A 25,040-nucleotide genomic window follows, 5' to 3' on the forward strand; every position below is an offset into this window, starting at 1 on the left:
TGTGCTTGAGGGCCCAGCACCGGTGGAGGTTTGCTTTCTTCTCCCAGCCCCCGTGATAGTTCGGTGTATCATTTTACTAAATCCAGGAGTTTCCCTTCAAGGAATCAAAGCAGACTAGGCTTCAGATGTGACAATGTGCGTCCATGTGTGTATTTATGTATCATATCGTCTTACATCCATTTACACTTAAAGCCAGTCTGCAGGAGAGTCTGTGAACCTTTTTGCATTAATGTGTTTTTTTGTGCGACTTTAAGATATTCTTCGAAGTTCCCCACGGAGAGGAGGAATGTCAGAACTCTCATATTACATTTTTTTTTTTTGCCAATGTACCTTCATGAGCCCGCCTGAGAGCTCATTAAATGCAGCCTGGTTCTCTTCGTTTTCCCTCTCAGAGCCTAATAACAAAAGCTTTAAAAAGAACTGAGGACTCACAAAATAAAAAGCTAGCAAGACTAAAACAACACAATTATCTGAACCTCTGCTCAATAAACTGTGCTCCTGAAAGGGTCAAACTGAAACAACTTTTACCCAATTATTAATAACAGCGTCGCTATGGCCACTAAACTGCTGGGAATTGTTACCATAACTAAGAAAAGAAAATCTGCCAGATCTTCCTCCTTTATTCCCCCCTTTTCACATGAGTTTCAGAGCCATTTAAATTCAAATAGTGTGTCATCATATTCACAAACACAAGTTCTATGAGGTTATACTACTGTGATAACATTTTGAAGCCGCAAAAACATCACTAGAAAAGAGGAAACATGGCATAAACTAACATATTTCATCACATCAAGACATCACAGCGCATATCCACCAGCAACCAGAAACAAATGAATTCAGCAACCAAATGAATATGACACATTAATACCAAACACTTTATGTTGGTAGCCCAGGAGATCAGAAATTAGCAGCCAATAGCAGAGGCTGAGTGAGAAAAGGATACCATTTGCATTAAAAAGCACACAAACTCAGTCAAAGCAGAACTTGCACTCATATCTGTATGTTAGTTGAATCAAAGAGCAAACAGTCCAACTTTAGTCTGTAGCGTCCCAAAGCTCTCTACACTTTCAAGACAACCCAGTTTCAGGTTCAGAAACATACTGCGGTGGTTGATATGTGTTTAACCTTACCTTAATCTGCTGAAAGTGGCACTTGAGGGGGGTGGAAATGCGAGAATGGTGCACGGAGTTGTGGTCGTAGCGTTAAGTATTGATTGTTTTAACACAGTTCAGCTTCTGATCAGTCGTCATGGAGATGGCTAAAACGTCTACGTGTGTTTTTAGCTATATGATAAACACAGTAACATTGAACCATAGACTGCAAAATTAAATATCCCGCCTACGGTCAGGAGGGGGCGTGTGTGACGCGTGTTTTTGTTAGTAACTGTCACTCTCATTGGACGCCAGCAAAGCAACAGACTTAAGACATTATTTTTAATTATTATTATTATTATTATTATTATTATTATTATTAATAATAATAATTTGTTTGCTAATACTGAAACTTTTCTTAGGCCTACAGGTTTATTTTTTTAAATCACTGTCCGAGTTTACTACCCCTGCTCTTTTGCACTCTGGAGTTCTTTCACTTTATTTTTCCACTTTCATCTGTATCCTTGAGAGTTTATTTAAAATTATCAGATAAATGCACCTTTGACATAACACATTTCATAGCAAGGATTTTTAACTCTTTCCTTGACTTTTAAAATGTTTTTAATTTAAGATGGCGAAAAACTATATGAAGCCCTCTGGCAGCATAATGGCTCTTTTCTGTAGTTTTTTCCCCCCCAAAAGTATTTGCCTACATATTACTTTAATATCATCCCTCTTCTTTCTCCTGTGTATCAAACCAGGGAGAAGCAGGTCCTACTGGTGCTCGTGGACCTGAGGGTGCTCAGGGACCCCGTGGAGAGTCTGGCACTCCTGGATCATCCGGACCTTCTGGCGCATCCGTAAGTATACTTGGTCAAGCAAAACATTTCATAAAAATAATTACCAGTTCTTATTATCAGCTTAGTTGCATGATGGAAAACATTTTGAAGTAGTTTAATTTGATGTCTCAGTAGTTTATCTGATTTGATTGTAGACTGTAAATGGCAACATGAATGTTTACTGAACCAGGACTCATTTTTCAGAACATTCACTTGTTATTTTCCTTTTTTTTCCCTGCAGGGTAACCCTGGTACTGATGGTATCCCCGGATCCAAAGGATCAGCTGTAAGTTCAATTCTGTATATTAAACTGCAAACCATTAATTTCCCTTTTTACTGCACAGTAGAAGTGCTGGTTTCATCACACACCTAGTTTAAGACTTGATCTAGCATGTAAAATGTTGATGTCTTACATGTCATGTGTCTCACTCTTCCTTTTCCTGTAGGGTGCTCCTGGTATTGCTGGTGCTCCTGGTTTCCCTGGACCTCGTGGGCCACCCGGGCCTCAGGGAGCAACTGGACCCCTCGGGCCCAAAGGAACATCTGTATGTACTCACTGAGTTCATTAATATCAACTGAGATAGAAGCTTTCATTAGAGTTGAGTTACCTGGAAATGGTTCTTGTCCAATTGTGTCACAACACTGCAGTGTTATTTCATGCTGCAAATATTAACATGGCACAGAAAAATGATAACAACCTGCTGTTTCCTCGCTCTTTAGGGAGACCCCGGTATTCCAGGGTTCAAGGGAGAGGCTGGACCCAAAGGAGAAATTGTAAGTTTTGTTTTTACTACATTCCCTGATTGTCACCTTTTTACCTAACTCCAATGATTATTGTGAACTGACCACATAGTACTTAACCTAATAATGAATTTTGATAACAATCTCGTTTAAGCTCAATTAGGTCAACAATACCTCATGCGAAACTGTGAATTTAGCAGAAAGTATTTCTCAGGGTACTTATGTTGTGTTAGAAATACAAAACACAAAGTAATGAACTTTTCCTGATGAAACCAGTTTCATCACGTTCATCTTTACATGAGCAAAAGTCTTTTTTTTTTAACTCGTTATTATTTTTTTTTTTCGAGTCAGTCTTCCTGCCTGTAATAACTTGATTTGTTACGGGTGTGTTCTCCAGGGACCAGCTGGTCTTCAGGGAGTTACTGGCCCACAGGGAGAAGAAGGAAAGAGAGGACCCCGTGGTGAGCCCGGTGCTGCTGGACCACTTGGACCTCCTGGAGAGAGAGTGAGTCACTTGTTTGAAACAAGTTTTCTGAATATTTCTACATCTACGACTGTCATATTCCTATGGTGTACATTTACAGCAAGGGCTGTAATTGATGAAATAGCCATAATGCTAAGGGATGATTGAGTATTTTGTGTCACATCATTTGTATGCAAAAACATTTAGTTACTGTTAAATCTGGGATGAATAACATGGGATTGTTAACTACACTTTTGGAGATATTTTTTGTAAGAGTCAAACAGTTTCAATGTTTTTTTTAAAGGATCATTTCTTAAAATAAAAACAAAAACTTGAAAAGTTCACTGTTCCTTCTATTGTTTGGCATCAGATCAGAACCTGTTTGAGGAGTACTCAGAGATTCACTGACTCATCTATTGAAATCATCTTTGTGTTGTCTGTGTAGGGATCACCTGGTAACCGTGGTTTCCCTGGTCAAGATGGTCTAGCTGGTCCCAAGGTGAGTAACATCACAGTCGCAATCAAAACCAAGATCAGTGTTATAAAGCTGTAGGAACAGAAAATCTGCCCTGATATAGAACATAAGCAAGCTTGCTTTCAGACAATATAGATCTGGCAAAATTAAATAAAGAAATATAGTTCTGTGAAAGTTAAATAACTAAAATGATTAGTCACAACTTCTCTTAAGTGAATGGGGCATATACAAGAAAAATAAAGCGCTGATATCATTTTAAATATCACACTGAGTATCCTATTGGATCTGTGAGCATCTTACTGTATCTGTGTCCCTCATGAAATCTCAGGAATATATTTTTTTTTTTTGCCTTGTATTTGTTGAATCAGTTGTGTAGAAAGTGAAGTGTGTCTTCAAGGTGAAATAATAAAATACTTTTATCATATTTCTAACAAACAGCAGAGAGTGAAGTTCAGAAGCATTCCTGTTTCTTCATGATCTACCATGTCTACCAAATGACCACAAGATGGCAGCAGAGCTCAGAAACCTCAGTGACCTACATGTCCTTTATTGAAAAAGCCAGCATCTCATTTAACATTATCTCCCCTCACACAATCTCATTTATACCAAAATGAATCTGTCAGACTTTAATCTTCCATCTGCACCAGGTCAATGAAACTCCCCCACACTATTTCAAGAGAAACTTATTTCCTCTGAGCTTCAAGAATTGAAGTCTCCTTTTACCTATGGATTTAGTGATCAAACTGTATTAATCTCTCTCTCTCTCTCTCTCTCTCTCTCTCTCCTCTCACAGGGAGCCCCTGGTGAGCGTGGACCTGCTGGTGCCAGTGGTCCCAAGGGTGCAAACGGTGACCCTGGACGCCCTGGAGAGTCTGGTCTGCCTGGTGCCAGAGTAAGAAATGTCCTTTGCTTTAAAACCAGAAATCTGGATGTTTGTAACTTGCACAAACATGAAACAGAAATAATCAATGAATAAGAGATGGCTTCCATTTAAGATAAATGCTTTTTGACTTTTATACTTTGTGTCATTACTGGTTATCGTCAATACCATGCATACAACATCAGATATAATAAATTCTTTCAAGTTGCACAACGTAAGTGAAGATAAGACATTTTGACAAAATATTATCTAGGTTAAAATAAGGATTTTTCCTGAGCTTTTGGATGACTTTTTTTTCTCAGCTGACCACATTTTTGTATTCCAATAATGTGCTTTGAAACTGTACAATATCTAGATAATTAAAATGGCTTTCAGAGGGCCAGTTTAGCTTAAATAATAAATTAAAAAAAAGACTTAAAGGGTTTATAGACTGATTAAGTTTTTAACTGAGCAATATGCCCAACGGTTGCACAGTTTACAAACCAATGGATACAATCACAGTGATGTAGCTCCTTGCCTCATATAGGTTTATGGTGAAGTATGTCTGATTAGCTTCTTTGTTTCCACACGTTCAAATATCTTTCACTTGCAAACCTGTAGTCTTTAGCCCCAACCAATGCCAATCCAAGACATGCTTGAGTCTATCTATCAGCCTGTGATGATTGTTGTGGAGCTTCTTTGAAGCGTTCACTCTTTAAAATATAAAATAGTTCTCCCCAGGACCTGTAAACAGACTTTGATGTGTGTAAATAGCTTCCTTTCTCAATTTGAAATCTTTAAATCCAAGCTGAGATAACCCCGCAGACTTCAGAAAGCTTCTCCGGAACAACAGAAAACAAGATGTGCAGCCTCCCCATGAGGAATGAGATGACCTTTGTGTTCAATCTGATGAGTTACCCTTTTAGTTCACTCTTTATCTCAAAAAACAATTTTGGAGACATATGAAGTTCCCCAGACAACACCCCCCCACCCCCCTTCCCCCAGAATTGACTTCATTTCCCAACATGAACACAAGTAGCTGCTCATGTGTGTGTCGTGAACCTGTTGACATCAGCAGCCTGAGGTGTCATTTTCATCAGTAGGTGTTGAACTGTTGCTTGCTGCACACAAGGACAATCTCAGGTGTACATTCAATTTCCCAGAGTGCTTTAAGTTCCTGTGTTTGTTTTAATCATCAATGTCATAGAGACGTCTTATGACTCATCTGGGTTTCCTCTGTTTTCACCTCTTCTTCTCCCACAGGGTCTGACTGGACGCCCTGGTGACGCCGGTCCTCAAGGCAAAGTCGGTCCTTCTGTAAGTGCAACTTTTCATCTTGTTATGTGCTTGCTGTGTCTTTTGTAAATCAATAAAAAAAAATCACACAGCACAAGGCTGTAATTGGTGGTGTAATTTTACCAAATGTGTCCCCGTCATGTAATGACTCATAAGTGGTTTCATCAAATTGAATTGCAGGAGATTCATCCAGCCATTATACACTAGGCTCTTCCTCAGTGGTGTTTGTGCCCCACACTCTGAATTAATGTTCAATTAAGAGAACTGGCTGTTTCTCAGTTTCACTTAAACCTGATTTTGTTGGACAGGCTCCTATCTTTCTTGAAAACAACTCCTCCCCTGAACTTTAGTGGATTTGCTTCTTTTGAAGGCTGTTCCAAAGTTGTCCTTTTATCTGTTTCACTTTATAAATCAAGCTCTAAAACACCTTGTTTCTTGAAAGCATGTAAGCATTGTTTATTTCTGGACATATGAAGTAGTTCTTACCTTTTTTTGGACTGATTGGCTGAAGGATTAGCATATGGTCAGACTGATAATGATAAATGTATTATTTGATCTTTTACTTGTTTGCTTCCTGGCTTTCCTAGTTTACCCCTGAGGGCTTCATTTTTGTGATGTATTTACTTACAAAAGAGCAGTGGATTAAAAGAACATGTATGAATTATTTGAGTGGTTGTTGTTGTTGCACATCCTTTGGCCGTATTTGACATTCCTCTGCTACACCACACTCCAAACCTGCAGATCCATCTTTGAGCAGATCCTCTGAGCTTTAATTCAGCTTCGTTCTTTAGCTATCCCTAAATGTAGGATCAACTCATCCCTCATTTGCATACCAAAGCTTCTTTGTTTTCTATTATTATTATGTCTACATGATTGGCTATGCTTTGCTGTAGAAATGTGTTGTTTTTTAAATGTGCTTTTTCCTCGATATACTTGACTAGGGAGGTTCTGGTGAAGACGGTCGTCCAGGACCCCCCGGCCCTCAAGGAGCCCGTGGACAGCCTGGAGTCATGGGATTCCCTGGACCCAAGGGAGCAACTGTGAGTGAAGAGTCCAACTGTTTCAGTGTTATACATTTGTGCCAGTAGAACTTAATAAAAAAAATTGAATTCATGAAGAGCCTTTCAAGGGACCCAAGGACGCTTTGCACTTTGTTGTTCAGTCTGTCTGTTCTTACAATAAGCTCTAAATCAAGAATAGAAACTATACAAATAAAACCTGGACTTCTGCGTAGCGATTTTACCTTTTTACACACATCCTGTCATCCCTCAAACGAGACATAGAAGGCAGATGGATCCTGGCCCTGTCACTAACCTCTGCATTTTGTCTCTTCTTCTTCTTTTTAGGGCGAGCCTGGCAAGTCTGGTGAGAAAGGACTGGGTGGAGCTCCTGGTCTGAGAGTAAGTTATGACCCTTGTCTGCTTTTAAAATATTATCTGAGTCTTACAACTGGTTCCTGTGTGTATTATAAATGCTCAAGTGCCAAAACATTGGTCAGTTGATATCATCATGTTTCAATTCAGAGGCTAGTCCAGACAATCTAACTGACTAACTTATCTACAAATTTACACATTTAATAGAAACAGATACTGTGAGGAGTTTTTAGCTTGCTATGAAATGGACTGTAATTGATTATGATATCACTTTAAGACCCACAATTGTAATCCAGGCCATCTGTGGCAAGATTAATTATCTCTGTATTGTTATTATTCATAACCAAAACTGCTGCCAGGGGCAGGTATCAGATGAAGTGATTAGCTGCTGCTGAAAGTATTTTAATGGCAAAGATTCTCGATGAGTGATACATCTGACTGTTAAAATAGAGCAGGAGGAGATTTCAGTAAAAAAAAAATAAGAGCTATGCCTCTGTCCACTGGGGTCACTAAAATAAATACAATACAGGAGCTTTAACTATTCTTAGATATCGTTCTAAAATTGATATTTGATTTAGGAAAAAATACGTACAGTATATATTTGTTTTTAAAGGGCAGAACAAGGATCTTTGAAAGTAGCAATGCCTGTGCATTCAGACTCTGAATGTTCATAATTACATTGGTGATCAAATTATAAAACAGGTTAAATTCAACCTTTTTTTTTGTGCTGTGTTGTGACCGTGACTCAGAATTGATCTACTGTTATTCCTGCGGTTCAGCTTCCACATCAGAAACATGTTGAAAAGCTCAGTTAGCCATCAGATGTTTATCTCAGTAATAGCATCACCTTTGGCTTAACTTTTGATACCTATCTATTTGTCCCTCTTTTCCTCAGGGTCTACCTGGCAAAGATGGAGAAACTGGCCCTGCAGGACCCCCCGGCCCAGGCGTACGTATATCTCTGTCTCCCCCCTCCTCTCTCTCCATATAGCTATAACACTGATATTATCTTATTGTTTTCTCAGGCTGTACTTAGAAGCAACCTCCTGTATCTCCATTTCTCAGACTGCCTCAACAAGAGCTCTGTCTCTAGAACAAGAAAGTCCTTGACACAAATTTCTGGACGTTGAAGGCATCACTGACTCACAACCTGTTTTACAGTTTGTGTTTCAGTGTGTTAAACAAAATGAAGCCTGTTTAACTTGAATTATCCCCGTGATTTTTACCGATATCCAATTATATCAAAGAATAAAAGCATTATTTCTCCCTACCATTTTAATGTGTAAATCTGAAATCAATTTCCTGACATGATGCTTATGATAGGAGATGATTGTGATTATTATATATGAATGATCTTTTTAGGGTTCTGCTGGAGAGAGAGGAGAGCAAGGTCAGCCCGGTCCCTCAGGATTCCAGGTGAGTCTGTCTCTTCAAACATATCACTCGAATTGCCTGTTATAGTTCATGTACAAATGCAGCAGTTTCTCCTTTGACTGAAAATGTAACGATTACTGTACTTTTTAAAATGGTTATCTTATCTCACTTATAGTATGTTCTCAAGGGAAATTGACTTTTAAAAGTAATTTCGCCCAGTTTTATTTGGCTGTCCAATAAGTGATGATGGTGAATGTAGTCAGTTGAAGCATTCAGCTCATCACAATGTGATCTATCTGATTAAGGAAGCTGGTTTTTGCACTGCTGCATTGTTTGAGCTGAATACATGTCTGAAATTAAACTGTTTTAATATCTGAGTCAACCAAAACAACAATCAATGTATCCTTATCAATAAAGTCCTCTAAACTCATATTTTATAAGGCTATCTTAGCTGTCGTTAGTTTAAGTATAAATCAAGTTAGTAATACAAGAAGAGGTGGAGATGAGAAATACAGACAGAGCTGGTTCAGGGAGAAAAACAGATTTTTTCATTTGACAGAGTTCCCCCCTGCAGACACCTTTAAGTTAGCATGTGAAACCACTGGAGATGTTTTCCATTCTATATACCAAACTATCATAGATAAAGTTGAGGTTGAAGATCTGTGTAATATCCCTTTAATCTGTTATCATTTCTGACTCAGTGTGGGTTTTATTAACATCCTTTTTGTCCCTCTCCTGTGCCCAGGGTCTTCCTGGACCTCCTGGCCCCCCTGGTGAGGGAGGCAAGCCTGGAGACCAGGCGAGTGCATTTTTTTTTGTTCTGTCATGGGCTTCGATAGAAGAGACCCTTAAAGAATCTGTGCTTAAGTTATTAGATTAATGCTGTTATCCTTATTAAACCTGACCTAAACAGCATTTGTCATTTCTATGCCACTGTTGTTTATTTCGTATCCAGTGTGGCACTGAGCTGAGTCAACAAGATCTATATCCTCTATAATATATATATATATATATATATATATATATATTTAATATGTCCTGTGAAGATCAGGCTCTTAACGATCATTTTGATTCAAATCAAAGGCTGAATCAGGAGTAGAAGTAGTCTTACTATTTTTAGTAGGTCCTCCTCTCAGACATGCATAGTGAATGTGTCTCTTTTTCTCACAGGGTGTTCCTGGAGAGGGTGGAGCTGCTGGTGCTACTGGACCCAGAGTACGTTTACAGTTTGTATTTGTCTTTGCTACCATTGTTTAGACTTATTACTAGACATATTGCTGATTGTCGTTGTGTTTCTTACACCAGGGAGAGCGTGGTTTCCCAGGAGAGAGAGGAGCTGCCGGCCCTCAGGGTCTGCAGGGACCCCGCGGTCTGCCTGGAACTCCTGGAACTGACGGACCCAAGGTGAGGCGAACATTTAGTCCGAAACTACAGAGAGACCGATTTTTTTAATTATTAAAGGTTTTTTATGGCCCGGGGTCTATTCCTATCACTGGCAAACAGCTTCTGTTTTCTGATATGTTCTTATCACATCTAGCAGCAGCAACACATTCATGTGAGCATATGAATACAGAATAGTGACCTCAGGCAGTTGTGAGTTGAGTTCACTACACTCAATATACACACACACAGTACTCAACAGTCATCACACAGTGTTTATCACCGTGAAGTGTTTACTGGAGATGTGACCCACCAGATCCTGACATATCTCCTATTTTTAACAATTTAATTTGAAGATGAGAGTCTAAAAACTGTCAGATTTGTTTGTGTTTAATGAATCTCTGCGTAGTTTCCCTGAAAGTTGATGATGTATTTTATCAAAGTTGGTGCGCTTATGGGCCCTGAGACAGTGGTTCAGACTTTGGGTCCCTAACAGAGGTTCTCGGGTTACTAGTTGTGGGAAGCAGTAGTTTTTCCTTTTTGCTATTAGAGTTTTACTTAATTACCTAAAACCCTTGTGAAATAGGAGCTACAAAATATTACAGTAATGCAACGCATAAGACTTGTATTGAACTGGAAACACCTGAAGAACTGCACATTTTTCTGTTAAAAGGGTCTCAAGCTTAAAAAACTGACCTTTTGGTTCGGCTGACAACCATGAAATGAAACATACCCCACAGTAAGAACTAGCTAAGTCAGTAATAGCTAAGGGACTTTTCTGCATATTTAACCCCAGATACTGGACCTTCATTTCACGCCAACTCTTTACTAGTCAAACAGGGAAAGAGAAACAAAATAGAACAGAGAAATACAGGAAGGGTGGTTGTTTTTATAATATCCTTGTGTTAATTAAAACTGCTTTAAGGAGTTTTTAGCTAGTTATGAAACAGACTGAAATGTACACTAATGCCTTTTATGAGCAAACAGGACAATAAGCATACTGTAAGATTGATTATTTCTGTATAGTTATTTCTAAAGCTTGAAACTTTTGCTACAAAACAAAAAATGACTTAGACATGTACAGGATCATCAAAATCATCAAAGAGATAAGAGGCAAAGCTTTGTCCACAGGGGTCAACAAAATCAACTTACACTGAAAGTTCCTCACAGGAGCTTTAATCAACATACGTTTATATAAGTTAGTTAAACCTGAATGGTCATAATTATAGTACATAAACACATAAATCTAGATTATTATAACACAATTATATGCATATATGCTAGCTTAGCTCTGTTGGTAGAGCAGGTGGCCCTTTACAGAAGCTACAGTCCTCGTCACACTGGTCGCAGGTTTGACCCCCGATCCTGACGTGGTTTTATGTATAACATCACCAACTCTCTCTCTCCACACCATTCCTGTCTCTCTACATCTATCCTGTTGAATAAATACCCAAAAGCCAAAAAAAATAATCTTACAGAAATGATGATAATAATAAGAATATATGCTGGATACTTTAAAGACAAGACAAACAGGACTCTGATCCATTCGGAAGGAGAAAGTAGAAGATTTCTGTGTATATAAGCTTATCATTTATGTGTTTATAATATTTGTCAAAATTTCAAGTACAATAAGGCACCTTTTTTATTTAACGTTATTGTTTGGATAGAAGAATGCATTATTACTCTGAAAATTGTTCAGTATCTAAACAGAAACAAGACAAACAATCAACACAGTCACTTGATTAACAACCATCAACAACTTCCAGCCTCTACAGTTATTTGTGACAGCTGCACCAGAAGTAGAGCTTAAAGCACCTGCAGCTCTCATGGCTGTTTTTTATCTGGTCAGATTTCAATCCTAGTTCAGAGTTTTTCCACCCTTAAGGTCAGACAGGAGCTGATGAAGAGGGTGAGGATTATTGAGCTGTCATGAGTGTGAGTCTGATGGAGGAAGGATGAGCTGACAGTCTTCAGGAAGTTGAAGCTTGTTTCTTGGAAATATTTTTGCAAGAAACAAATAACACATCCGCCACCTTCAGTAGAATACAGATTGACTGTTTTCACGCCTACACGAAGCCTGCCTTTGCCCCATGGTTACAGTTTAATGACTGGAGATAGACGGCTGAGTTTGGTGCGGCTATGTCTGATCTCTAGTCTGAGGCGCTGGCAGACAGGGCTGCTGATAAGCCTCAAAACTTGTGACCAGGAGTTGGCCCAGTGGAGCCACTTAAAGAAAAATCAAAGACTGTATTTCCCTCCATCATCTTGACTTTCATATGAGGACTAGAGGTGATAAAACTCTACTTAAAGGGGAACCATAAATCGAAAAGAACACATGGACTTGTATTCTTTCAATCCTCTGGTCATCTTGAACAGTGCGTGCACAGAACAAGAGTAGCTTGGATCTTTTTTGTTAAATAAATGGTTGCATTCATGCTTAAAGACGGCAGCACTTATTATGTCTGACACATACATAAATAAACAACAACACCCGCTAATATAAATCAGTCTGAGGTATGATAACTGATGCTCATTAAAGGTGTTAAAGCACTGCTTAAACACAACTATTACAGTATGCAATGACCCTCATGAACCTATTTTCTCTGTATCAGTTTCTCAGCCACATCTCTGTCTCTCTGCGTAACCCTCATCTTCATTCATTTCTGCTCCACAACAGGGAGCCATCGGACCTGCTGGTGCCGGCGGCGCTCAGGGACCCCCAGGCTTGCAGGGCATGCCCGGAGAGAGAGGAGCTTCAGGCATTCCAGGACCCAAAGGAGATAGAGTAAGCCATGACAGGAACAAAGTCTCAATGAATATTTATAGACATTCATATTGAGAATATTCTCTACTTGCCTGTAGCCCTGGCAGGTGACTGACCTTTTTCTTATTCCACACAGGGTGACCTTGGAGAGAAAGGACCTGAGGGTGCTCCTGGCAAAGACGGTGGAAGAGTGAGTGATTGTTATCCATTGTGCTTTTTCATTAACAATAATTACCAGTTTGAGTATGTCAAAATCATGTAATACATCTCACATTCTACATACTTAATTCTTGCTATTGTGGGTTTTCATTTCAGTCAGCCCTTATTTTGAAAAATATGTCTCAAACTCTTTTCTTTTTCCTGACACAGGGTCTCACTGGTCCAATCGGTCCTCCTGGGCCTGGTGGTCCCAACGGAGAGAAGGTGACCTTTTTTCATCATTTAAATATTAGAGTATAACTTATTGTGTTTCTGCTTGCATTGATCCGAACAAACTGTCCAGAGTTCTGCAAGTGTTGCTGATTTTTACTGTGTTGTGTTTCAGGGTGAATCTGGTCCTGCTGGTCCTTCTGGAGCTCCTGGTACCCGCGGCGCTCCTGTAAGTGTCAGATTTTAACAAGCATGGATTCTTTTAAAAAACTCCAAAAGAAAAAACCTCCATCATGATTTTTTAGATTGGTGGAGAGTATTTTATTTGATGTACAATAACTCAACATTAATAAGCATCATTCCAGATTTCAAATCATATATTTGATGAAATAGAGATTAAAGGTATTTTATAGTATCTGTCCGTGTTAAAGCTAAGGTTTCTCTCACTTTCACTCATGTTGCAGCCCAGACTAAAAGTCTAATTTTTGGTACCTTCTCCTGTTTCCTCTTTCAGGGTGACAGGGGTGAGACTGGTCCTCCTGGGCCTGCTGGATTTGCTGGACCTCCTGTAAGTGCCAAAACAACACTGACCAGCTTTTAGAGCCACAACACTGAATGTCAGGCCAAGTCCTCTACGGGCCTGGAGACATGTTTTATGTCTAAACATGAGAGTTATGAAAGTTACTGCAATAATGTTGAAAAAGGAAAAAGATGGAAAATTAGATAAATATGGTAAAAAATAGTCAGTTAATGATGTGTAAACCAAAACTACATCAAAGAATGGACCCTAATACACACAGTTATAGACTTTTAAAAAAGCTATAAAATCTTATCAACACCTGGATAATTATCAAAAAAAATCTTCTCTTACTGTCTTAACCTGTTTGTGGCCTCTGATTTGTCATTTTCTTGACATGCCTCCTGTCTTCTTTGTGTATTATCCTTAGGAGAGAAATTAGCATGTCATCAGTCCAAAGTGTGTGTATCAGTCATCCATTTAGTTCCTCCCACAGACTCCAAGCAGCCATCAAATAAAAGTTTTTAATAAGCTGCATCCTTACAAAAGGATTCTCATCAATGTTTCTGTGACAACAACACATGTCATACATTTTGTTCCACTCCGGGTTCTTCTATGATTCATTATTGAGTTTGTGTCAGGATGAAGAACACAACAAGGTGTCTAAATCATTTTTGTCTCACAGCTCACAGACTGTAACATCACAGCTTGTCACCACACAGTCTGGGAATAAGTATTGATACTCCATAAATATCAGCTGCTCTTGTTGAATATCCTGAAGTCTGTGACGCATTTTGTTCATTTTAAATGCGTTCTGAATGTACTGAGCCCCCCTAAGGGTCGTGGTAAGCAAAAATGAGAACGCCCTTTTTCATGGTTTACAAATCCCTGCGCATGGACTTCCAATCTGGGGACACAGTTTCTGAACTGTGCTGACAGTTTTGCAAATTGTGCGCATAGATTAGCATTACAAATAGCACTGTTTACAAACTGGTGCTTAGGGATTAGAAACCGCGAGAGGTGACATATTTCTTCAATCTAACTGATTATGTCTCTTCTTTCAGGGTTCTGATGGTCAGCCTGGAACAAAAGGAGAGCAGGGAGAGTCTGGACAGAAGGGTGACGCTGGTGCCCCCGGACCCCAAGGACCCTCTGGTGCCCCAGGACCTGCTGTGCGTATCTTTTTTGTTTCCCTTGTTTTGTACAACACAATGAAAAAATTAGAATTCTGGCTTTGCCTCACTCCTGAATAATGAAGAGTTCTAACAAAGACTCGGATGCTTATTATTTCGGGAAGTTGTTTTTCTGTGATAAAAACAACAGAAAGACAGTGATTGACAGCCCATTTTAAGAAACGTATTGTCTTTTTTGAATGTTTTCTCCAAGGTTAGGATTAAATATTTGCTCTAAAGTTAGGATTAAATCACAATGAAAGCAGTCCTTGTCCATGATTGTGACACACCTGGCAGAACAAAAGCTAACTACTCCACCAGTCAGTTTCAAACTAAATTTCAAAGCTACTGATTGTTTTTTTTGTTTTTTTTTTCACGTATACAACATGAAATAAAGTCCAGGCAGTAATGTGCAGTATGTTTTTTGTTTCAGGGTCCCACGGGTGTTGGTGGACCTAAAGGTGCTCGTGGTGCACAGGGACCTCCTGTAAGTGACCTTTTGAAGACATTTTAATCTCATCGTGTCTCTCGGTCACATTTAGAAACATTTCTTGTGTTTGAATACTCTTCTCATGATTCATTTCACCTTTCTTTTTTAGGGTGCCACTGGTTTCCCTGGAGCTGCTGGTAGAGTCGGACCCCCTGGTCCCAATGTAAGTTGACAACAGAACGCATCTTTCTTTATCCGAACAGCCTTATCACTAACCATACAGCAAATACATACATATGAGACATTCATGATGTTAAGTACTTTCGATTTTGCATTCAAGCATATTTTATCATTGCCTGCCAAAATACACAAAGTAAATTCATCCTTCATTATGTAGAGCCGAGATAGTATTGATCACCAAATGTTACAGTTTATCCAGTACTGGTACCAACGCCGGTTAAAGCACGGCTCTGATAATTCATTAGCTTCCCAAAAATCAACTTGTTTATTTTTTCTCCAAACTAGTAGCCTAAACAGCAATAATATTTGTAATGGCTGCTATTGAGTTGCAAATAAGAATGGATAACTGGAAAATGTTCATATGAAAATAACAAACAATAACAGAGAGTTTGAGCATGCAGAGTTTGTGACTTTAGTCGAAGTTAGCAAAATGTCAGCAGTCAGTGTATTGGCACCAACAGTGTGTTTATTTTCTTACTCCCGCTGGTATCATAAGTATCAGTTGAGACTTCATATTTAAGTTGAGGCATTAGAATTTGAATCTGGAAGGAATAGAATAGTATTGGACAATTCCAACAAATGTTAAATTGAAAAAAAGAAAAAGAAAAGTTATAGGTGCAGCAGAGGAGATACAAAAATGATTACTAAATGTCACCTCAGTTACTGTCACCTAAGAAGCCTTTTTTAATTAGCACCTGTCTCCACTGATGAAACGGTTTGTCTGTCACAGCGGGAGCTGTTGTAGTTTGTTGGAATATTTTTTACAGACCTGTGAAAAGAAAGTGCAACATATTGTTGAAAAACAAGAGATCTCGTAAGACTGTGAATATGAGAGACGTGTTGTTATAGGTTATTTAAAGAAGCAAAGCCGCTCAGGGGATCACACCTTCATACCACATGCTTTGTAAACAAACTGTGTGCCTGCTTGTGGGAGCGTGTTTACCACAAACTTAACAACTTATACTTAATGTCTTTTTGTGCATTCAAATTGTTTAATGTACATTTTGTCATCTTCCTCTAGGGTAATCCTGGACCTGCTGGTCCCGCTGGCCCCCCTGGTAAAGATGGACCCAAAGGTGTGAGGGGAGACGGTGGACCCCCGGGCAGACAGGGTGATGCTGGTCTCCGCGGTCCTGCTGGGACTCCGGGAGAGAAGGGAGATGCTGGAGAGGATGGCCCCGCTGTGAGTTTCTCTGTCTTTAATCATATTCCTCCTTATAACACTCTGAGCACTTCTGGGCTTTTACATAACACTGACCTTGTGACGCTTGAAATACCACTCGAGTTACCTACAGCTCCCACATATTTAGCCCTCCCCTCCTTCTCTCCAGACAGCACATCTCCTTGAGCCAGCGCCAAGGTGAACACAGGTGTCCATTATAGAGAGAAGAAAATGATTAAATGTGTTTGTTTTCCGTCGACTTTTAGGTAGCTCTGTCAGCCCAAAGAGCCAATTTTGGCAGTAATCTACAGCAGCTGAGCACACTCTCCATTAATACAGCGAGCTGTCATCACTGACTGTAATAGCAGACCAAGACATATGACAGTACAGGGCAGCACAGGCCCAGTGACAGACTGATGACAGGACCCCAGGCTTTTACTTTGTCTCCACTCTCGCCCCTGCCACAACACATGACGAGTCCTGTCGTGATAATAACACATCTGGGAAGATTGCATACTTAAACATGAATATATCCACTGTGTCAAGTTCCTTTCTACCTATTGATTACATGTATGAAGGCTTGAGCCATTGATCAACACTTCACAGTCTTTGTGGGCTTGTTGCTGTGTTTGATAGTCAGGGGTTTGTTGTGAGTTTGGTGTAAGGGAGCTTTCAGTGTTGGGCAGAGAGGACCGTGCTGGAGAAGGTTAAGTAGACCTGAGAGTTGATGGAGGGATCGATGTTAGTTTGTGTTGCTGCAATTGGTTTCCAAAAATCCCAGGCGGAGCAAATGACATGTGACATAAATCAAATAAGGAGACAGAATGACTGACATAGAGAGACACAAAGAGGAAGAACACAACACAAATCAAACTCTCTTACAGCTTTAAACACAGCAAACTTTGTTTTCAGGGACTTTTGTTTTTTGTTCACAGGTATACAGATATTTTAAGTGTATAGATGATTTCCCCTCTCTGTAAAAAAATAGTTGAAAAAGCAAAACGATGTTCTGCTGATACATGACGTAGTTATTAATTGTGTTTTCCACCTCTTTCCACCTCCTCAGGGTCCCCTCGGTCCTTCAGGCCCTCAGGGTCTGGCTGGTTCACGCGGTATCGTTGGTCTGCCTGGACAGCGTGGTGAGAGAGGTTTCCCTGGTCTGCCCGGACCCTCTGTAAGTACAGAACAATCTGCTATTTCAGCATTTGTATTGCTTCTTTTTTGCAGGTCATAAGCAAAAGCAAAAATTAAGAAATACAAAAAGAAAAAGGATTTTAAATTATAATTCAGGCAATACTAACATGTCTTCCTTGCAGCCCATAAAAAGTGGTAAAATACATTAAAACTAGAAAAAGAACATCTCACATCTTAGAGGCTATGTAACACCCGCCAACAGTCTATTAAAGTAATAAACCCCAAACGTAATACAGATCTGCAGCTTTTAATGTAATAATCCCACATTCGTCACACTTTTCCCACAAACGTAATAGCAGTTGCCTTCTACAAAGGTGATACGTAATTTACTGCAAATGTTATAGCTATTACATCTGCATGGATTTGTTGTGTTTGTGGGAAGGTGAAAATCTTCAGCTTTTAAAATTGTAATAACTTCCCACAAAAGTAATATGAAAATGATCTTTGTGGTCATTGCTGCCAACGAGTTCAAGTCAGTTCATTAGAAAATATCAAGAGTCTGGACAGAGAGCCCAGACATTTAGGTTTGCAGGGAATTATGTATAAAGTTTGTAGTAGGCTACTGCTATTATGTTTCTGGGAATGATTACGTTTGTGATAATATTACATTAAAAGCTGCAGATCTGTTTCAGGTTTGTGGTTTATTGCGTTTGTTGGAGGTTATTACATTGGCAGGGGTTCTGGGCTCGATCTCTGTTTTGATTTTTTCAAATCAAATGATCGTCGAGCAACCTAAATGTCCACTAACTGTATTTCTAAAAAAAGTATGAAAATCAGAACTGTGACTCTTACTGTATTATTTATTGGCTCAAAGGAGGATTATTAAGGATTTGATGGTCACTCCAGTGTTATTTAAAACTTTCCATTTTCCATTTCTGAGCTGCATGTGACACGTGACATACAGTCTGTTAAAAACAAAAGGGGAAGTTAACTTAATGACTATCCATGAGTCAAAGCTGCAATAGCACAATAGCAACTGTTCTGTCCCTCAGAAGCAGAAGAAGGAACTCTGTGGACCATCATTCTGCTGTGTCCTAATTAGATCAAACTCAAACCTTGTCTCACATGAGCACAGACTTTCCTCATGTTGAACTGATTTTTATTTGATGTACAGTGTGATGTGTGACACGACGGCTCCTCTGCTTACAGCCCACACTATTTGATATCTGACATGGGCCATGTTCCCTGCTTTCAGCCTCTCAGTGGGCATGTCCTCATCATCCATTATTCATCAGCAAGCATGAAAGTGATGCCAAGACAGAGGTTTTGATGCCAAACTCTGCTAGGGGTGGATTGAAGCAGAGAACATGCTTTAAAGATCTGAATCTAAGTGGCTACAGTTTTCTCTATTGTAATTTTAATGATATAAAAGTTCCCAGAGAAATAAATGTTGTGTCTAGAAGACTGTGATGCTACAGAAGAGGTGGTCTATAATAAAACAGGGTTCATAATGTAGTGCAGTTAAAGTGGTATTAAAGTGACAGAAGTCATGTAAAAACAGACCAGTATTCGCTGATCTACCAGTTCTTATGAAGTTAAACTAAACTTAGTTATCCTCAACTAAACGCCAACAGAAACTTCTTCTACCTGACTTAACAAACTGGGTACTTCTCCAAAACCATTTGGGTTTTTTTAAATGAGGAGATTCATTGACCAGGCTGGTGCAAAATGATGCTTCATTTTATACAGCACAGTGTCATCATCATAAGGCCTTTCACTTTACTTACTTTTTAATCTATAGATATGTGGTTAGGATTCAGTGAGCAGTGTAAACATTGGTGGGAACTTATCCAAATTTAGTGACCAAGCGTTTGTAAAGAAACTTGATGAGATAAAGACAAAGCTGAAGCTTGTAGTACCTGGTTTCAAAAGTTTTTAACAAGGCTTGAGAGTCTCAGGAGGCAGCAGTCATTTCCAAATCATGTTGCCCACTTATTAAGTTATTTACAGTAATAGTACCAGCCGTATCTAAGTGGTCTAATACCATATCTTAATGTTGAATTTAGCAGGGAAAGTCAGATTTGATAAAATGATATAATATTAATTTCAATGTTGTTACAGTGAAAACCTCTGAGCTGGCCAGTACAAGCCTCATTTATTTACATGCATATAATTAGATTTAAAGTGAGTCAAAACCAACCATTCACTTTGTGTCCAAAACATGTATTCACAAGATGTCAGACTGAATACAATATAACAAAACTCTGTACTTTATCAGTTGATAAATTATTGGATTATTTTTAATTATGTTTAATAATTTCCGACTTTGTTTCTTCTTTCCTCTCAGGGTGAGCCTGGAAAGCAGGGAGCTGCTGGGGGCGGCGGAGACCGTGGACCCCCTGGACCTGTTGGACCCCCTGGACTCACTGGACCTGCGGGAGAGCCTGGCAGAGAGGTCAGTAATAGGGCATCATCGACACACAGCATAAGTTTAGAATCACATCTTTCAAACCGATGTTACATGACTGGAATTTCAGAATTGTGCAATGTAGGCCAAGTCTATTGAAATACACTGTTATGTACATCATGTATACATTTGCATTGTGTTTACACCGTATTAGTGATGTGTTTTGTTGGAGCCAGCTCATTATGCAGCTGATCAGTATTCAATAGGACAGCTGGCTTGGTGGAGGTGGAAACCCTTTACACTATCGTTCTTTCTTCTGATAGGGTAACGCTGGATCTGATGGACCTCCTGGTAGAGATGGAGCAACTGGAATCAAGGTGAGAAGGACACAATGATGCTACATTAAAATACACGTGGTTGAAACCTTTGTGTTGTAGGACACTGCCTTATTAACATATTGATGTACCGGCTCTGTGTCTTTGTGCTGAAGGTTCTTTGACAGTCAATTTTTGATATGCTGTTTCTCATTATAGGAATTATGTTGCTGGTCTTCTATTATGTTACAGATGTTGCTTATATTTCCAAATTGTTTTTTAATTTCTGAAAGAAATCGATGTAATCATTGGGTTGTCTGTAATACATTTTGAATAGAATTGAATTGAATTGAATAACCTGCTGAACCCTGATTGGCTTAAATCAGAATCTAATAGTAATCACAATCTATGGATGGTCATCAATGAGATGGATCTTAGGAGCTATTTTATTTGCAAAACCAATCCAGACTCCAACACTAATGCATTTCTTTATCTGAAACTGCAATCAAATCGTTCAATTATAGCAATAACCTTAAGTTTATCTTTATTTCATGATTTATATGCATCTAAATCCATACCAAGTAAAATACGCTCTTAGTACATTTTCTTTAACATGGGATTTTTTATTTTTTATTTATCAGAGCAGACGAATATACATCACCCATCACATATATCATCCATTCCACTGTACTATCATTGAAGAGTTTTTCTGACATGTTCTGCTCTCTGTGCCGCAGGGTGATATTGGAAACACTGGTCCCGCTGGTGCCCCTGGCGCTCCAGGCGCTCCTGGTGCTTCTGGCCCAGTCGGTCCCACCGGCAAACAGGGAGACCGAGGAGAGTCTGTGAGTAGTGACTCCAAAAACTCAAGTGAAAAATGTGGTGATGTCTCTCTATCCAGAAAGAAAGCAGACATCATTCAGAAAAGGTGGATTTTTCAACTGCTAAAAATGAGCTCTCAGGAACAGACAGGGACATCTAAAGGGCTTTGTCCTTGAATAAATGACCTGTGGACAGAGTGAAAAACAACCTATCACATTTTGTTAATGACATGGAATTCACTCTGTCTATTCAAGTTTGTTTTACTATTTCAACATTCTTTGGTACTGTAATGTAAAATTAGTATTTTCTCACTTGTAAATTTGACAAGAATGCTTTTGGGGAGTTCTAGTGGCACTGATGGAGTAGTAGATGTAGATTATGGAGGCTTTTAATATTGGACAGTATGTAATAACACAGATATGTGTTGGCTAAGGACAAAACCTTGTCCCACAACCTGTCCTCTAGACCCAATACCATCAAGCCTACTACAAAACATTTCCTCTACACTTAATGCTTCAATTATGAATATCATCAACTCTTCTCTGTCAACGGGTGTGTTCCTCACTGCAATCAAGCAAGCTCGAGCCACCCCACTGCTCAAAAAAACTCTCTTATCCAGGTCTAGACTGCCTCCCGCCCCAAAGGCGTCTGATCCAACCTTCACAACAGGCCCTAAGTCTCTAGCTAGACTCTTCTCCTCTGTCATACCCCTGTGGTGAAATGAACTACCAAACTCCATTTGATCTACAGAGTCCCTTTGCACCTTTAAGAAAAGTTAGAGATATAATGACTTCTTAAATCGGTGCACCAGTATGGTTCGTTTCTGCTGCAGCTTCATTCAGATCTCTTATGATTTCTTCACAGGGTGCACAAGGACCTTCCGGACCATCAGGACCTGCTGGAGCCAGAGGAATGCCTGTATGTATCTTTCTGAACATTAATACACACACTTGCACAAACAGTTTTTAACTATTCAGGTTAAATTAAATATACATGCCTAAAAACAGTTTGTGGAGGTTCTGTATATATTTCAAATGAAGAAAGAAACAAAAAATTGTGAAATAGAAAAAAAAAAGTTTTCCTAAAAGGGTTGTTGTCCACTTGTTCATAGGGACCCCAAGGACCCCGTGGAGACAAGGGTGAGGCTGGAGAGGGTGGAGAGAGAGGACAGAAGGGACACCGAGGCTTCACAGGTCTTCAGGGTCTGCCAGGACCTCCAGTAAGTATTCAGATTCTGGATCTTTCTGTAACACTTGTCAAATGAGTTGAAATTATCCTTGTTTTCTACATGGTATTTAAAACAATTAAACTTGAGAAAAAAAAAGATATTTAACTTAACATTTAACCCTGCAAAAACGCTGATGTATGAGTGTAAACATTATCTGTTTAGGGTCAAGCTGGAGACCAGGGTGCTACTGGACCTGCTGGACCTTCCGGACAAAGAGTGAGTGCTAGTGCTGACAAGATAAAAAGAAAAAGGACAAAGACATTAGGTTTGTTTTTTTTGCAGGTCTTTAACAACATGATTTTTCCTCCATCTATGTCTGTAGGGACCACCTGGACCTGTTGGTCCCGGAGGAAAGGACGGTTCAAACGGTATGCCAGGACCCATTGGACCCCCCGGACCCCGTGGTCGTAGTGGAGAGACTGGTCCCTCTGTGAGTACCCAAGAAAAGATCTTTGTCCGAAACACTAATTAGGACGATAACAGACTAAGTACAACCTAGACTGTAAATGTGACTTCATATCTGACACATAGGTAGGTGAACATGATTAATAACATATTCATAAATACATAACGCCCTCTGATGTGGAAAAGATCCAGAATAAGTCAAAGAGCCTCAGAGTGCAAAATTCACACCCCATAAAAAAAATCATGTGCAGCAGGTGTAAGTCATGCTGTTACTGGGTGTGAATGACGCACAGAGCTCATATACTCTCATACTGTATGATATGACCTGCTGATATGTATTACTAAGGCCTCTTTATTTTCAGTGAAAACCTCTTCGGACTTCCCTTTTTGCTCGTGTTGAAAAGCAAAGATAGTCTATTCTAGCTAGGTGTGGATAAAGTCAAAAATGTTAAATTTTGGATAAAATGAGCCGTTTTCACATATGCACTCCGGATAATACCTAGATATTTACAGGGGGAGTTCTCCAGAGATTCTCCCGAACTAGCCGTTCACATATGCTCCTCACAGCGGGGGACTTTCCCTGTCAGAAGGGAGGGGGGTACTTACTACTAACAGAATGAAGACAAAAACTTGATCAAAACCAGAAAAGATGGACAACTAAATAAAATGTAGCGAGGACACAGGTTGACATAATTTTAGCTCATTGTTGTTGCATTCATTGTTGCATCTTTAAGTCCTTCACACGAAGATTGAAATAAGACCAGAGAACAGATTTCAAAACAGCTCTCAATCATTACCTGACATGAGGGGGATCTATCGAGTCTAAATGAAATCAAAGAGACTACACAAGTGAAGTGATGACTGGACAAAAAGAGAAATGTCTAAAAGTTATTAAATGCTAAATATAACCCTTTATCATTGTTCTGTTCCTCTCAGGGTCCCCCTGGAAACTCCGGACCCCCAGGTCCTCCTGGTCCCCCTGGCCCTGGCATCGACATGTCCGCCTTCGCTGGTCTGGGTCAGACTGAGAAGTCTCATGATCCTCTCAGGTACATGAGAGCCGACCAGGCTTCTGGAAACCTCCGTCAGCACGACGCTGAGGTCGATGCCACACTCAAATCTCTCAACAACCAGATTGAGAACATCCGCAGCCCCGAGGGATCCAAGAAGAACCCAGCTCGCACCTGCAGAGACCTGAAGCTCTGTCACCCTGACTGGAAGAGCGGTGAGTGACACCGAGGGGAATTGGATAAATTGAGTTGACTGGATGGAGTAGAAATAGGATGACAATTGATGTTTGCAGTTCAAATTTGGGTTAAGTGTAGTGTATTCTGTCTGGGAGTGTGTGAATGTGGCTGATTCATAGTGGGTTTTTTAGGTATTAGAATTTTACAGAATTCTATAACATAATGATATTAATTTTTAATGTATACAACATTTTTTAAAGCCAAAAAGACATGATTATGAACCTCTGATGTGTTTGCTGCTTTCCTGCAGGAGAGTACTGGATTGACCCCAACCAGGGCTGCACCATCGATGCAATCAAAGTCTTCTGCAACATGGAGACCGGAGAGTCCTGCGTCCTCCCCAAGCCTTCCAACATCCCTCGTAAGAACTGGTGGTCAAGCAAGAGCAAGGACCGCAAACACGTCTGGTTCGGAGAGACGATGAATGGAGGATATCATGTAAGTACCACAAGGTTTTTCATATTTGTTAGCAATCGGTTTAGCTGAAACAAAGACACCGCCTCTTCTTTTCTTATTATATTGTAACGACAACCCGCTCTTGACACCGTGTTTTGTCTGATTTTTGGCTCAGATCAAGGCCCAAATGTTGAAAAATTTTATCAAGGAATGCAATGATGTAGGTTTGGATTTCCGAGCTTTTCTGCACGGATGAAAACATTTTTTAGGTATCATAAGAGCAGCTTTACTCACTCCTGGAAGTCTTGTTTTGCTGATTGTGAGTGGTCTGATTTCAGACCTTGACAGCAGAAGAAACATTTAGTTTTCAAATTGTTATTGACTTACACTTAGATCATAGGGACTCTTATCAGCAGCTAATTTAGGATTTATTCCTACATTTAATTAAAATTAGACAAAATATTGTTTCTGCATTGCAAAAAGGACCACCCTGACATAACACAAAAAAAGTATTTCTTGTTATCTGTAAATAATCTTACAAA

General features: G+C 39.5%; 1 protein-coding gene across 2 annotated transcripts in view; it reads left to right on the forward strand.

The window, feature by feature from the left end:
- col2a1b (collagen, type II, alpha 1b) overlaps nucleotides 1-25,040 on the forward strand; it is a 47,213-nt gene that overhangs the window by 19,516 nt on the left and 2,657 nt on the right. For both annotated transcript variants that reach the window (XM_061043199.1, XM_061043201.1), the window contains 34 exons: nucleotides 1,853-1,951; nucleotides 2,172-2,216; nucleotides 2,377-2,475; nucleotides 2,651-2,704; nucleotides 3,069-3,176; nucleotides 3,580-3,633; nucleotides 4,403-4,501; nucleotides 5,732-5,785; nucleotides 6,706-6,804; nucleotides 7,111-7,164; nucleotides 8,033-8,086; nucleotides 8,500-8,553; nucleotides 9,257-9,310; nucleotides 9,682-9,726; nucleotides 9,817-9,915; nucleotides 12,569-12,676; nucleotides 12,792-12,845; nucleotides 13,025-13,078; nucleotides 13,200-13,253; nucleotides 13,539-13,592; nucleotides 14,606-14,713; nucleotides 15,147-15,200; nucleotides 15,313-15,366; nucleotides 16,405-16,566; nucleotides 17,612-17,719; nucleotides 20,027-20,134; nucleotides 20,410-20,463; nucleotides 21,138-21,245; nucleotides 22,087-22,140; nucleotides 22,334-22,441; nucleotides 22,613-22,666; nucleotides 22,773-22,880; nucleotides 23,792-24,080; nucleotides 24,353-24,540. In XM_061043199.1, the coding sequence (XP_060899182.1) occupies nucleotides 1,853-1,951; nucleotides 2,172-2,216; nucleotides 2,377-2,475; nucleotides 2,651-2,704; nucleotides 3,069-3,176; nucleotides 3,580-3,633; nucleotides 4,403-4,501; nucleotides 5,732-5,785; nucleotides 6,706-6,804; nucleotides 7,111-7,164; nucleotides 8,033-8,086; nucleotides 8,500-8,553; nucleotides 9,257-9,310; nucleotides 9,682-9,726; nucleotides 9,817-9,915; nucleotides 12,569-12,676; nucleotides 12,792-12,845; nucleotides 13,025-13,078; nucleotides 13,200-13,253; nucleotides 13,539-13,592; nucleotides 14,606-14,713; nucleotides 15,147-15,200; nucleotides 15,313-15,366; nucleotides 16,405-16,566; nucleotides 17,612-17,719; nucleotides 20,027-20,134; nucleotides 20,410-20,463; nucleotides 21,138-21,245; nucleotides 22,087-22,140; nucleotides 22,334-22,441; nucleotides 22,613-22,666; nucleotides 22,773-22,880; nucleotides 23,792-24,080; nucleotides 24,353-24,540 (2,952 nt within the window). The remainder of the gene's footprint in view (nucleotides 1-1,852; nucleotides 1,952-2,171; nucleotides 2,217-2,376; nucleotides 2,476-2,650; nucleotides 2,705-3,068; nucleotides 3,177-3,579; nucleotides 3,634-4,402; nucleotides 4,502-5,731; nucleotides 5,786-6,705; nucleotides 6,805-7,110; nucleotides 7,165-8,032; nucleotides 8,087-8,499; nucleotides 8,554-9,256; nucleotides 9,311-9,681; nucleotides 9,727-9,816; nucleotides 9,916-12,568; nucleotides 12,677-12,791; nucleotides 12,846-13,024; nucleotides 13,079-13,199; nucleotides 13,254-13,538; nucleotides 13,593-14,605; nucleotides 14,714-15,146; nucleotides 15,201-15,312; nucleotides 15,367-16,404; nucleotides 16,567-17,611; nucleotides 17,720-20,026; nucleotides 20,135-20,409; nucleotides 20,464-21,137; nucleotides 21,246-22,086; nucleotides 22,141-22,333; nucleotides 22,442-22,612; nucleotides 22,667-22,772; nucleotides 22,881-23,791; nucleotides 24,081-24,352; nucleotides 24,541-25,040) is intronic.

This window comes from Labrus mixtus, chromosome 7 (genome assembly GCF_963584025.1).
Source record: "Labrus mixtus chromosome 7, fLabMix1.1, whole genome shotgun sequence".
In the NCBI taxonomy this organism is placed as follows: Eukaryota; Metazoa; Chordata; class Actinopteri; order Labriformes; family Labridae; genus Labrus; species Labrus mixtus.